The 13,741-nt window shown below is 45.4% G+C and overlaps 2 protein-coding genes across 6 annotated transcripts in view; one reads left to right on the forward strand and one right to left on the reverse strand.

Annotated features, from left to right (window-relative positions):
- Nucleotides 1-81: 81 nt before the first annotated feature.
- On the forward strand, nt 82-3,005 carry insm1b (insulinoma-associated 1b). Its single transcript, XM_019878273.1, has one exon. It carries the CDS (start codon nt 501-503, stop codon nt 1,992-1,994), a length of 1,494 nt encoding a protein of 497 aa, XP_019733832.1. The 5' UTR covers nt 82-500; the 3' UTR covers nt 1,995-3,005.
- Nucleotides 3,006-5,749: 2,744 nt separating this feature from the next.
- The window catches only part of ralgapa2 (Ral GTPase activating protein catalytic subunit alpha 2), an 89,486-nt gene continuing 81,494 nt past the window's right edge, over nt 5,750-13,741 (reverse strand). For 3 of the 5 annotated variants that reach the window (XM_019878277.1, XM_019878279.1, XM_019878275.1), the window contains 2 exons: nt 13,137-13,258; nt 5,750-7,873 (listed from right to left, as the gene is read on the reverse strand). In XM_019878277.1, the coding sequence (XP_019733836.1) occupies nt 7,695-7,873; nt 13,137-13,258 (301 nt within the window). In that variant the 3' untranslated portion in view covers nt 5,750-7,694. Of the gene's footprint in view, nt 7,874-10,925; nt 10,968-11,784; nt 11,845-13,136; nt 13,259-13,741 lie in introns of all 5 variants that reach the window. The other 2 variants (XM_019878276.1, XM_019878278.1) reach the window with 2 other exon arrangements.

The following is a 13,741-nucleotide window of genomic DNA, read 5'->3' on the forward strand; positions in this document are numbered from 1 at the left end:
CCCCCGCCCCCCCCCCCAGCCCTCCCCAAAAGAGAGTCACAAAAGCCACGGCGCGTGTGCATGTATGGAGAGCCATCAGAGCGTAAAAAGAGGAGGGCGCCGGCGTGTGCCTCCGTCTGGGAGGGGCTGGGCGCGCACATTAATGCAATAAACCGCCAGTGCATCTGCTAAGCTATCTGCACACCCTCCAACGAAATCCACCAAAAGCAGGGCTCGGGGCTCGGGGCCCTCCCACACGCCACTCCACTGGGATCACACAGACGTCTGATTGGACGGGGATGCGGCAACCAGGGGGGGCGAGAACAATAGCATCATTCCGCCATAAAAAGAGTGGAGCTATGCCTTCGAGACGAAAACATTTCAGCAACAGAAGGCTCCATACAACGGGCACATAAAGTCCCTGCTCGGTCGTCAGGTGTTACTATATTTCGAAGCACCCTGGATACTCGACACCGCATTCGCATCCTCCAAGTGCCTTCTCGCCGCTCCCCGAAGCCAACATGCCCAAAGGATTCCTGGTAAAAAGAAACAAGAAGTGTGCACATGTTTCCTACAGGACTCGGTCAGACGAGGACGACCTCCAGGAGCCCTGTACCCACCTCACCCGAGCTGCCTTCCCGAGTCAGATCCAGCCATGCCTGCCGCCGATGTGTGGGGCGTCCAGCCCGAATCGCCCCACGGTATCGCCGGATCTTGCGGTAGCCGACGCGCCGGTGCCAAAAACGGAGAAGCCGGCCCAGTTCGGCAACCCCGAAACGGTGTGCCAAGCCCTGTACAGCCCGACCCGGCCCATCAGCAAGGAGCACGACAGGGCGTATTTTGAACGTAGTTTCAATCTGGGCTCGCCCATTTCTGCTGAATCATTCCCGACACCTGCTTCACTCTCCGGCCTGGATCACCTCCTGTACGCCCCGGTCGACTTGAAGATCGGCACGAGCAACAGCAGCCGAAGCGGTACGACCAGCATCAGTACCAGCAGCGGCACCAGCAGCGGCACCGGCGGCGGCGCGCTGCCCGCACTGAGCAATCGCGTCGCCGGCACCAAGAGACCGGCAGCCGACGGCACGGAGCGCAAATCCAAAGCCGCTCCCAAGAAACCCAAAGCCATCCGCAAGCTCAACTTCGAGGACGAGATGACCACCTCGCCCGTGCTGGGGCTCAAAATCAAAGAGGGTCCTGTGGAAGTGAAGCCCAGGGCACACGCGTCAGGAACCAACAAGCCTTTGGGGGAGTTCGTGTGTCAGCTCTGCAAGGAAGCCTACGCGGACCCCTTTTCCCTGGCCCAGCACAAATGCTCCCGCATCGTTCGGGTCGAGTATCGGTGCCCAGAGTGCGATAAGATGTTCAGCTGCCCCGCTAACCTCGCCTCGCATCGCCGCTGGCACAAGCCGAGAACCAGCGGCGCCCCAGCAATTCCGCCGCAGTCGACGCAGGGCACCAAACCCGAAATGGCCAAAATGGCACCCGCGGGTCTCAAATCAGCCTCCGAAGAAGCCAAAGACGCCAGCGACAGAGACACCCCGAGTCCGAGTCTGTCCGAGTCCGGTTCCGACGACGGTTCGTACGACTGCCACTTCTGCGGGAAGAGGTTCAAGCGCCAAGCATACCTAAGAAAACACATCATGGGACACCAGGTCGTGCAAAAGAAAGTTCTGGAGGACAACGGATTCCCGTTGGAGCAGGTGCCGCCACCTTCATCCTCGCCCGCCTCCTCCTCCTCCTCCTCCTCCCCAGAGGACGCCTCGAACCAAAGTCCCCTCAATCTGAGCCCCGCAGACCGCCTGCTGTGTCCCGTGTGCGGGGAGAGCTTCACCAGCAGGGCGGGCCAGGAGCGACACCTGCGCCTCATGCACTCGTCCCAAACGTACCCGTGCAAGTACTGCCCCGCCACCCTGTACAGCTCGCCGGGACTGACCAGGCACATAAACAAGTGCCACCCGTCGGAGAACCGCCAGGTGATCCTGCTCCAAATGCCCGTGCGGCCCGCCTGCTGAACGCAGAATTTGTGCCTTTGGACAAGGAGGAAGAAGAGAACCAACAACTCAAGGAAAGTTTGAGGGGGTTCAAAAGAAAAGAAAAGAAAAGAAAAGAAAACAACAAAATAAGTTTGTCAGTTCCAAGTGGTGTCTTTCCTCCCTTTATGCCAATCAGTGATTGTTGAGCGCTTCTCTTTCGATTTAAACGATATACACACATAGGCCTATTTTGAGACGTTCTTTTCTCAAATTAGTTTACGGAAAAGTTTAGTTTTGACTGTTAAAGGGTATTTTTTCTAGGACAGCACATGTACTCAATGATAGCTTCTAGACCTAAGAATTGTTCAGAAATCCGTCAAAGCCTTTCTTTCTTTTTCTAAAAACAAAAAAAAATGGATCACTGTAGCTTTGTTTATGAGAGACAAAATGATCACGTTTGTCTTAATAATGTGTGACTGAAGGATTGTCTGTTGAGTAGAGCCACAAATGCCTTTAGTCTATAGTCCGAAATAGCCTCCATCTCATCCAAATCCCGCTGTACAACTGCCTTAAAGAGTCAACATAGATTATTTTCATTTTGAACGCTGGCACATATTTTAATGCTATTATTATTATTATTATTATTATTACAATTGAAGATTGTTGCAATATTTTTGTTGTCATCATATGTTTGTTTATTTATTTATTTATTCTGATGATTTTATGTAACTTATTGATGTGATTGTTGTGATTTCCGCCCCCCTCTTTGTGAATCGTTCTGGCAGTTTACATGTCGTTTAGCCAAATTGACTGTTTTTTTTTTCTTGTCTAATTTATGAGTTGTGACAAGTGTCGTGGGTCGGGTTCTAATCATCGAGATCCACAACTCTTGTGAAAAGAAGAAAACAAAAAACACGAAGCTCTTAACTTAGATGCAATCTTTTTTAAGGATGTTATTTTTCCTAAATGTTGGCTTTTATAGCGCTTTGATTGTATGTGCATATTGTTGTTGTCTATCGAAATGATAATAAAAAAATATTTTCAAAATGACAGTTTTGTCTCATGGTGGTTTCACTTTCACAGAAATAACATTAGAACACATTCATTGAACGAAAAGAAATCATTTGTAAAATGAATGCACTACCATTTAGTGTTTAAAATGTGTATGGTTAGGAAAAGTATTTACGCATGCAGGTCACAACTACTTCTGGTATTATTTTAAAAGTTATCCACTCAGGTAACCTATAATTCACATTTTAAATAAATTAAAGACACTATATACACAATTCTAAGCATACATCTGGCTCCCAAAGTCAACTGGAAAACTTAAAACACACAAAACAAATACTGTAGTGCTGTATTTGTTGTAATGGGCCAGGACAACGAACACTCGGGGGCCGAAGCAAACAAAAAAAAAGTTTGATCCCCGCGTTGTAAATTGTATAGTTCTCGTGGCCCACTTCGTGTCTGATCAGAAATTTCCCCTCTCCCCCCAACATAACTGACAGAGGACACTTTTTTGAAAGTCATTCCTCATCGTTGAAGCAGTAAACCATCTCCCTGCTTCAGTAAAGTCAAGCCAGTTCACTTTTTACATTATTTTTGCTCCAGATTTATCAGGTCAAGTGACCCGCAGAAGCTTTAATCAGGCAACACTTCAGATATTATTGCGATCGTGACATTTGCTCCGGGTTGTGATTTATACCGCGCTCTGGAAGTGATCTGGTAGCTTCTCTTAAGTAAAAACAAAGCAGCGAGCAAGAGAGTTTGCGTGAAAATTGGGTCTTATGAGTGGGATAACGCCAGGCACACGCACTGCATCACCAAGAGTAAAAATAAGCAAATAATGATTAAGGACAGTTTGTTTAAAATGTAGTTCTCTGGTCTGTGTTTTATATTGTTTTTCGTTTTGATCCAATAATGACTTTCTGTTCGAACAGCAGCCAAGCGCCCCTCAGATTTTGAAATCTGTCACTCAAAGCAGAGGTAACACATCGCCATCACTTGCTAAAGATTGTTACACAACAGAGAAGCTATTTTGAAGTGTCTGTTTCTGTCACTTCTTCACTAATTTAGTGTTTTCAGACACTTTTAATTATGCGTGCAATTTTTCTTCGTCAGATTTATAAATTTAGCATGTGTCTGTTTCTACAAGTTATGACGATAAATGGCAGATCAAGTGAGAGATGACGAAGAAAATGCATTAGAACGGTGGATCTCAAGTTTTCCAAGCCCGCCCCCCCAAATATTAAAAAAATAACAAACGTATTAAACTTTTAATTTTTAAGAAACCACAATTCTTGCTCCAGTCCAAATTTACCTGCTTAAAAACATACCTCATCTATCATGAGCGTTTCGACTGCTCCTCCCTCCTTTTCCGCACGCATCGGAGATTAACATCTTCTTACTGCGCATAAAAACAAACTTTGTTGGCACCGTGGTGAGGAAAATGACACAGAAGCTACGGTCAGCGCTTTTAAAAAAATCGCTTCAAATGAAAGCCAAACTTGGATGACACATCCAACTATAAAGACATTCTCAAAACCCGTCTTCCAACTGAAACATAACCTTACCAATACATAACGCTGAAGATTAAACTGCGTCAAACATCAGGTAAAAAAAAAAAACAAAACAAAACACACACACATACACAATTTTTTTATTATCAGGCTTCCAACTGAATGGCAATGGATGTTGGGGAGCTTACATTTGCAAAAGTGTCTAACGTGAATGTCAGTGTCTCACCAGCTATGAACCTCACCCCACATCCACAGATGTTGTAATGTATAAAATCATAATGACAGAGAATGGCTCAGAGGAGCCAGGACGTACAGCCCTAAAAATCTCCTATCAAGGAGTGAAAATGAGGTAACATTAGGCTTCGTTCTCACACAAGTTTCAGGGCTCAAATTACGGTCAAGTGCTTTTCTGGCGTTTTTATGTGGAAAAAGGCGAGGCACGGCACCCGAAGGTGCTTGGCGCTTTTGCACCTGCACCTCCCAGTGAGGCTCCATTATGCAGGCCTCCTCTAAACGAGGTTGAGCAGCAGGGGAGACAGATGGGAGGAGGGTCAGGTTACCCCAGATACATAACGCTGAAGATTAAACTGCGTCAAACATCAGGTAAAAAAAAAAACAAAACAAAACACACACACATACACAATTTTTTTATTATCAGGCTTCCAACTGAATGGCAATGGATGTTGGGGAGCTTACATTTGCAAAAGTGTCTAACGTGAATGTCAGTGTCTCACCAGCTATGAACCTCACCCCACATCCACAGATGTTGTAATGTATAAAATCATAATGACAGAGAATGGCTCAGAGGAGCCAGGACGTACAGCCCTAAAAATCTCCTATCAAGGAGTGAAAATGAGGTAACATTAGGCTTCGTTCTCACACAAGTTTCAGGGCTCAAATTACGGTCAAGTGCTTTTCTGGCGTTTTTATGTGGAAAAAGGCGAGGCACGGCACCCGAAGGTGCTTGGCGCTTTTGCACCTGCACCTCCCAGTGAGGCTCCATTATGCAGGCCTCCTCTAAACGAGGTTGAGCAGCAGGGGAGACAGATGGGAGGAGGGTCAGGTTACCCCAGCACTAGCCAGGCCTGGCCCGGGTCACAAAGCCCACAGTAACGGCACTGCAACACACACACACACACACACACACACACACACACACACACACACACACACACACACACACACACACACACACACACACACACACACACCACTGACGGATCAAATCAGAGGTTACCTACCATCAGGAAGAAATCAAGGACAAACGCCATGCCATACAATTTCAAATTGCATTTAATGAAATGTTTCAATTTTCACATCTCTAATAAAAGATTGCGGATCATTAAAAACATGTGATATGTTGACAAAAGACGAAATCTTCAAGCTTTTTTTTGCCTTTAAATCCCCCTCTTGCTCTTATACAAAGAATATATTACTGGCATTTATCTATTTATATTAAGAAGGTGATCAAGCCCTCAGATTTGACACCGTGTACATACAAGAAACGCTCAAACACCCGCAATGACACACACACACTCACACACACAAAAAAATCACTATTGCTACAATCGTTAGATGTTTATTTTCAGTGACTTTATAGGGGAAGTAAAAACCCTTGACGGTGTCGGGATTTATACATTCTTCCTCTTCCAAATAGACAAAAAGCAGAAACACCTGGCCAGCTTCAAGTAGGTGCATGTTTGCATCCACCAGCAAGCAAACAAACATAGCTGGCGATGTGAGAGGAGGAGTGGAAAAGTAAGGCATCCGAACGCACCAGATGGGGATAAGCTTTGCAGCCTGGGTGGAGTCCTCAGAGGGTACCTACGTGTGTGTATGTGTGTGTGTGTGTGTGTGTGTGTGTGTGGGCAACACCTGGCTGCCATGGCAACCGGAGAGGTGAGAGCGCCAGCCAGGCTGTTGCTTGGAGGCCTCTGAGAGTTCACCTCAGGCATGCCACGCCAAACTCAAGCTTGTGGATCATGGGAACAAGGAGGAGCCACTTGATTCCATTTGCAGGCAAAGACAAGAGGGAGAAGCGCCGCACGTATAATTAAGAGGAGCAGCCATTCCAAATCCATCTGCTGTTGTTTTTGTTGCGGGTCGCGGGGGAGAGGGGAAAAACACGCGCGGCTAAAGAAGACAAGTCGAAGGGCGTTCCATGTTTTGTCTCAAACGGCCATGGGACAACATCAGAGCAGACAGACACTCCACAGGCAGTGTGAGGAACTGTCTCATCCATACACACACTCATCAGTGTATCAACTATAGAGCTATCGCCGACACAACAGTAGAAATAATTAATCAAATAGGACTCTCTATTTACATCTAAGAAACATACAAGAGAAAATAACATTTAAAGCAATATACGCCCCAGAGCATTCAATGCTAGTTGATCCAAGAGACAGAAAAAAAAACAAAACAAAAAATCAATGGCTTGAATGTTGGAATGTCGATGCCACAGGACAGGGAAACAAATGGAGGAGGAAAGAGACAGCAGGAACTTATTCAATTACCGGACACGAGCCCATGTTAACAACATCACAATGCAATTACAAACGCAGTCTTTTCTCATTCCAGCAGAGCTGCATAAATCAAATCATGGCACAATCCATTTGAATCTGTTTAAAAAAAGGAACCTTAGAGTGATTAAAAAAAAAAGAAGAAGAATCCAACAACTTTCAGTTCCACTCAAGTTAGAAAGATGTCACCGATTGTCCACTCTGGCTTCAAAAACAGCAAGTGCAGCTGCGACTTGTGCTGCAGCAAAGGGCGGCTACCAAACAGATGATTCAAAACTTGTGTTAGGGGCTCCCTACAATCAAGTAGCACCCTTTAACACAAATACAAAAAGAAGGTGGACGAAAGGCAGATAAAGGTTTTCAAAGGGAAGTCAGTATTTGGTAACTAATAGTCAACATAAGGGAGCGAAAGGTAAATTAAGTCTCCCGTTTCCTAGAAAGATTGGTTTCCTCAAATGCATTAGAGGACACAAGAGGAAAAAAAAATAAATGACACTGCTCGCTGTCAAAGTGGCTGAAACAGCTTCGGGCTAATGTTCTGCTTAAAGAGGAAACATCACAACAAAGTGAGTGATTGCCACTTAAATTCAAAATTGCATTGCCCAGTTACAGATTCATGTGCCACGAGCCAACAAAACAACAACAACAAAAACATGACACGGTTTCTTGCAGGCAGAGCTTCCAGGCTGCTTTTCAGCTCAATTGGACGATTTGCTTATTGCGCTAGCCGATCGGCGGAGTCTTCCTGAGACTCGGTTCCTGGCGGCCCGGGGCATGTTGGGGGAAACCTGGTCAACAGGGTTTGCCGATGTAGCGGCGGCGGAGGCGGATGAGGAGTAGGCGGAGGCTTCAGTGTTTGTGCTGCCGGAGAAGGAACCTGCAAGTGACATGTTTGGAAGGCAGAGAGCGTTAATTTTTTTTTTAAAAAAGCTGACAAAGCGACACAAACATGGTGCTGGCGGTGTGATTCTTATCTCGGAGGGCTTTTTCATGCATGCGGCCGCACCCTCAAACCAAAATGCCCCACTTGAACCACCGTTTGCAGCTAAAACATTGGTTCCCCGGTTTCAGTCGATAACATGAAGACATTAGGAAGTAAACACGGTGGAGCCTCCAAAGTCGAAAGCAATCTGTTTGGGGAGGCTGGTGGACATCCATTTTGTTTGAAATTTTACGGAAATAGAAAAAAAAATCCTTTCCAGAATTGCTATCATAATACATTTATTCACTTGAGAGGTCGTACTTCAAGTACTCGGCGCCCCCACTAGATAGCGGAATTTTAATACGAGTAAAGAACATTTTGGACAAACGAATGCTTCCATGTTAATTTTTTTGTACCGTAATTACTCTGCAATTCCAAATTACCGAATTACGTACCGACGTCAACTGTGAAGTTACAGCGGAATTAAGAGCAACAGGAAGAGGCCCTAAAATAATGTCCAGCAGTAGTCATCGTTCCTCCGGCGCAAAAAAAAAAAAAGAATATTTGCCCCCGAGTGTTGTCCATCCAATCGGATGTGTTGCTGCCGGGGGTTGAACGAAGCAAATTTTTTTGTAGTCGAATATAATGTGATGAAAGCTAAACCGAAGTCGATTAATCGATCGTAATATTTTTGCAGCGCAGTACAGCCGTTCCGATCTTTTTGTGCTTGTGGATAGATTTGCATATTTTGCAAGGGACGGTGACAGCGATCTCATTTTTGGTAAAATATTTCCACACGCTTGGGGGATGGTACGGCCACGTGATGTCCCATAACAAGTGTTACGACTTTTCATTATCGTTCATTTTTATTTCATTGTGACGTTTGTTTTTCGAATTCAGTGAGTTTCAATCAGTCTTTCGAGCGAGTTTTTTTTTTGGTTTGATTTGTTTGAATTTTAGTTTTAGTTTTTTTTATATATGGCGTATTTGTGGAGCACAAAAAAAACAAAAAAAAAACGTCCGTATTGTTACAACAAAGTAAACTAGAATTCCTAAATGACTATTTCACTTGTTTTCTTCAGAAATTATTACCGAAACAAATGCATTAAAAATAAACCTCAAAAGCTCATGTCTGAAATTAATTGACAAGGATGAAAACGATAATGACAGTTATTTTGAGGCTGCTTTATCAACACAAAATATAGTTTCAGTTCTGGTTATTTTCAAAGCAGTCTCATTTTGATTTCATGAACGTTTCATTTTAGTTTTACCTATCTTGCTAGTTTTCTTGAGCTATAATAACCTTGGTTGTGAAATGAAAACGTTTTTCTTATTACACTGTTTTTGCACGCACAGCACTGGGTATAACATGTTCATACGTGACATCATGTCAAGGTGACTTTGGATGAACAGCTTTCACGTTGTACAACTTTGAGGGGCTTTGGAGGTTCCACTGTAAACAATTTTTGAATGTTCATTCTATTTCACATGCTCAGGACAGTACAGGTCAGGAAAAAAGAAACTGGCTTCGAGATTGTCAAGATGCTGAAATGATAAGAAAAGGAAGAAACCATTGTTGCGACAGCTAAGGGAGAAAATAAAAAAGACATCAAGGTCTTGTTGTGGTTTGCCCCCAAAAGCCGCACATCAAGAATTATGGAACCGGCAGGGAGGTGGTCATGACATGTTGGCGAGGACAATCAAAAATTGTGAGCGACGGCCTGACTTCCTCAGTCAACCTGGAGCCCCCAGCCCGCCTTTTACCCCATGACGCAAGTTTAAACAACTCCTCGGCTTTGTTGGGAAAGCATCTGGTTGCCTATTTTCTTTCCCCATTCTTTTATTTGCTGCCGTTTTTTTTTTTTTTTGCAGAGTATCTCGAGTTGCAGCGGCTAAAAGGAATGGCAGATGGCTGGAGTAACAGACACTCAGCAGCACAGTGGACACCAGCAGCATCCAGAGGCCAGTGCTTTGGATAAAACAGTGGGTGTGTGAGGGGAGGTGTGTGTGTGGAGGGTCGGGGGTGTCCAAACATTCTCCAATCTGCATATGAATATGGAGGGAAAAAAAAGGGGATGGGTTCAGCTAAACATGGGGGCCGGCCTTATGGGCAGTTCATATCCTGCATTCCTGTATTATTCGACGCTAATTCCTACAGTAAACACTCATTACATGCTAAAATTGAATCGAGCACAAAGGCAAATGACAGACAGGAAGAAGTTTCATTAGTTTGTGATTGCGGTGCAGTTCACCCACTTAGCCTTCCCTATCCATTAAGTGGCCCATTAAAACATACCGCTCCAACCAGCAGTATATCTCACAATGTGCTGCTTATTTACTGCGGTGGCTTGTGTGGCCTTATTAAATAAGAATGAATTTTCATGTCAAAAAAGTTCCAGTGAGTCAGTGTTGTTGTCATTTAGAGCAGGCGATTGCTGACTGCTTCAGGTGGAAACAGCGGCGGGATGTCACAGAGGGGACGCCCCAAAAAAAAAAGAAAAGGGGGTCGCTTGGTGTCCCACCGGTGCCCTCGATGGCAGTTCAAACAAGGCTCCCTATGACAAAGACGTCTTCCAGTGTGGCAGGTGTTGGTCTCAGAGTCTGCCTCAGGCAAACAGGCACACTCCAACAGGAGGAAATTCAGGGGGAGGGGAGGCGGGTTTAAAAGAAAAGAGAAAAGCGTTTGCAGAGAAAAGAGATAAAAGGCGCTCGGCATGCAGAAGCAAGGGCCAGTAGTGGAGCCGTATTGTTCATGCTGCTACTTAGTCAGGTACTAATTGTCGCCACCGCGCTCAATTACCAGGCTGGCCTCGACAGGAGGACACCCAGCGAACAAACAGCCTGGTTTTTGTTGTCTGTCCCCTTTCCTTTGTCAGTGTGATCAGTAAATAAAGATTGGTTAGTGGTGGATGGGGAAAAAAAGAAAGGGGGCATGGTGGGGTTGAGTTACAACAGCCAGGATGCATGAATGAGCGAAGGGAGATGTTGCTCTAACCTGGGTGCTTACCTTCGTCACTTACAGTATTTGGACCTTTAAGATAAATTTAATCTAAAAAGGGAAAGAGAGTACAGCGTCACGTGAGACAGCAGTGGACAGACACACAAACACCACGGCACAGTGAACACAACACTGCTGAAAAGATGGTTGGACAGCATGTTTGGCATCCAGGTTAGTTGTCATTGGAAGGTCTGAGCATCAATCACTCAGGGTTAACTGAGTAGCTTTTTTTTTTTCCTCCGGTGAGATTTTAAAGACCATTAGGTCTGCTGTCCACAGGATAAAATCAGTGCCATTTTCAGCTCAAGCTGAACCGTGAGGCATGTCCAAAGTATGAACAGTGGCCAGTTCACAGGGTCGCAACGCAATTAGGAGCAACGCTCCTCAATACAAAACAATGTCTCCAGGCGTGTGAAGGCATCTCAGGCCGGGGCTTTGCATTCACTTTACTCACTGCTGAGATTATTGAAAATCGCTGGTGAATGATAAAAAATAAGACAATTAAAAAGTGCACAATGGATGGAATGTGGATGGACTAACTCATGCAAGAGGCCGTAATGCTATTTTCAAGTTTCAGGTTGGGGACTAGAAGAACTGTGGAGGTTGCTGACCCATCAGGATGGCACAAAAGCCAAGAAGGAGGCGGGGCTATGTAAGGCAACGTTAAAACCTCCACAGTGCAACGGCGAATCACTGCAGGGGCACTTGGCACATAGCATGCGGCATATGCACTTTCAGTGGACCCCTGCTAAGGGCTATGGCTAAATCATGCTGCACTCCCAGGGTGACCTAAACAAACATACAGATGTTAGTGGGCTGTGGCTGTGGCATCATGCCGAGTGTGGAGGAGGCAAAGCAAGAGTCTTACAGTCCAGTTTGGCCCAAGGGTATTCCATGTCCCAAACCATTCCCGGCCAACGCCTGCACGCTGTCACGAGGCATGGATGACATGTTAGTGGCAGCAATGGGAAGCAGACCAGCACGGAGGGAGGGACAGACGCACAGACAGACACGCATGCATGCACGCACGCACACTAACGGGGAGACACACAGACAGAGAGAAACGCAGGTCCACGCGCACAACAGGACAACAGAAGACAAAAATGTTTGACAGGCCTGTAAAATTTTGTTTTTAGTGACAAAGTTGTTGTTGGTAAATACTGTAGTGCACAGACAGACAGACAGACAGACACACACACACACACACACACACTACTTTTAGCCATTTCATTGGGATTTGTAAAAAAAAAAAAAAAAAAAAACATCAAGTGTTGCGCGGAGATTGAATAGCCTTGTGATATTAAAACCAGTATAAAATTTGGGACTTCACGAAAAAAAAAAGCAATCAACTTGAATCAATGTGGTGACAGAAAAGTGAATCTTGGGGTGGCAAAATAGTGTTTCGCAGGACAGCCTGTCGCCAATTTACTCATGAAAATATAAAAAGCACAAGCGCATATCACTTCATATTTTCCACCAGCTATTGAAAGCCATGGCTGCTGTCTCCCGGTTTGAATTGTCACCGTTTATAAAGGTGATTCATAGAGTTTAAAAAAATGTCAAATGTAAAAAAAAAAAAAAAAAGGTCTATGCCGTGCTATTGTATACTACGCTCCCTTCAGAATGCGCGTCAAGACCCAGTGGAGGAGAAAAGTGCAATCCTGTATTGATTTCTGTGCAGCTGTGGATCGATCAGTGCTGGTACAAATAGGAAGAACAAGATAAGGCATGCTTTTGATTCTATTCATCATGAAGTGATAAGAGTCCTGTGCTGACATCCGCGAGCTGCTGTTTGCCGGATGGATCCCTTAAGTGTTGGTGAATGATCTCATGGTGACACACACACACACACACACACACACACACACACACACACACACACACACACACTCTGAGAGCCGTTTAACATGGCTGCTTATATTCATGGGAAAGACATTGCAGCAAGTGGCTTGAGGAGCGTGTCTTTGAAGTCAGTGGAGAGCCAGGCCTGTTGTTTGATATTTAAGAGCAAAGGTGGAGGAATAGGAAAGGTGGAGATGATGAGTACAGGCAGGTGCGTTTCTCCTGCTGTGATCAATTTGGACAAGAGGCAAAAAAATAAATAAATAAATAAAAATAATAATGATGATAAGGAAGAAACAGGAATTGCATGGATGGGAAAACAAGAGCACAAAACGAGGAGACTGAAATGGAGGAAGTGCATTATGGGTGATTTCTCACCTGTCCCACTCGTTGGATAGCCAGGGGAGGGAGAGAACACCTGCGAGGCAAAGTCTTCAAATGTCATGACCTCTCTGTGATTCTGGACAATCGCTTCCAGGTAGAGCGCCCTCTCTTCATAGCTGGGTAACAATCATTAAGGAATATATAGTAGCAATGGAACCCCCCCCCCCCCCACCCCCACTCCCACCAATATAACCCATCCATCCATCCTTTTTCCGATCCGGCTATCCTCACAAGGGTTACAAGGGTGCTGGAGCCTATCACAGCCGTTGGGTTCGATTCCGGCGCTGGCCTTCCTGTGTGGAGTTTGCATGTTCTACCCGAGTTTGCATGTTCTACCCTTCCAAAAACATGCATGGCAGGCTGATTGAACACTCTAAATTGTCCCTAGGTGTGATTGTGAGCACGAATGGTTGTTCGTCTATGTGTGTCCTGCAATTGGCTGGCAACCATTTCAGGGTGTACCCCGGTTACTGCCCTAAGACAGCCGGGATAGGCTCCAGCATGCCCGCGACCCTTGTGATTAGGAAATTGAGGGATGGATGGATGGATGCATCAAGATGGCGGCAAAGCCCTACATGAAGCTCCTCAACTCACTTCAA

The sequence above is a fragment of the Hippocampus comes genome, unplaced genomic scaffold, assembly GCF_001891065.2.
Source record: "Hippocampus comes isolate QL1 unplaced genomic scaffold, H_comes_QL1_v1.1 scaffold470, whole genome shotgun sequence".
In the NCBI taxonomy this organism is placed as follows: Eukaryota; Metazoa; Chordata; class Actinopteri; order Syngnathiformes; family Syngnathidae; genus Hippocampus; species Hippocampus comes.

What these genes read in the sequence shown, in the direction of transcription:
- insm1b (XM_019878273.1), top strand. Translation starts at nt 501, where the DNA reads ATGCCCAAAGGATTCCTGGTAAAAAGAAACAAGAAGTGTGCACATGTT.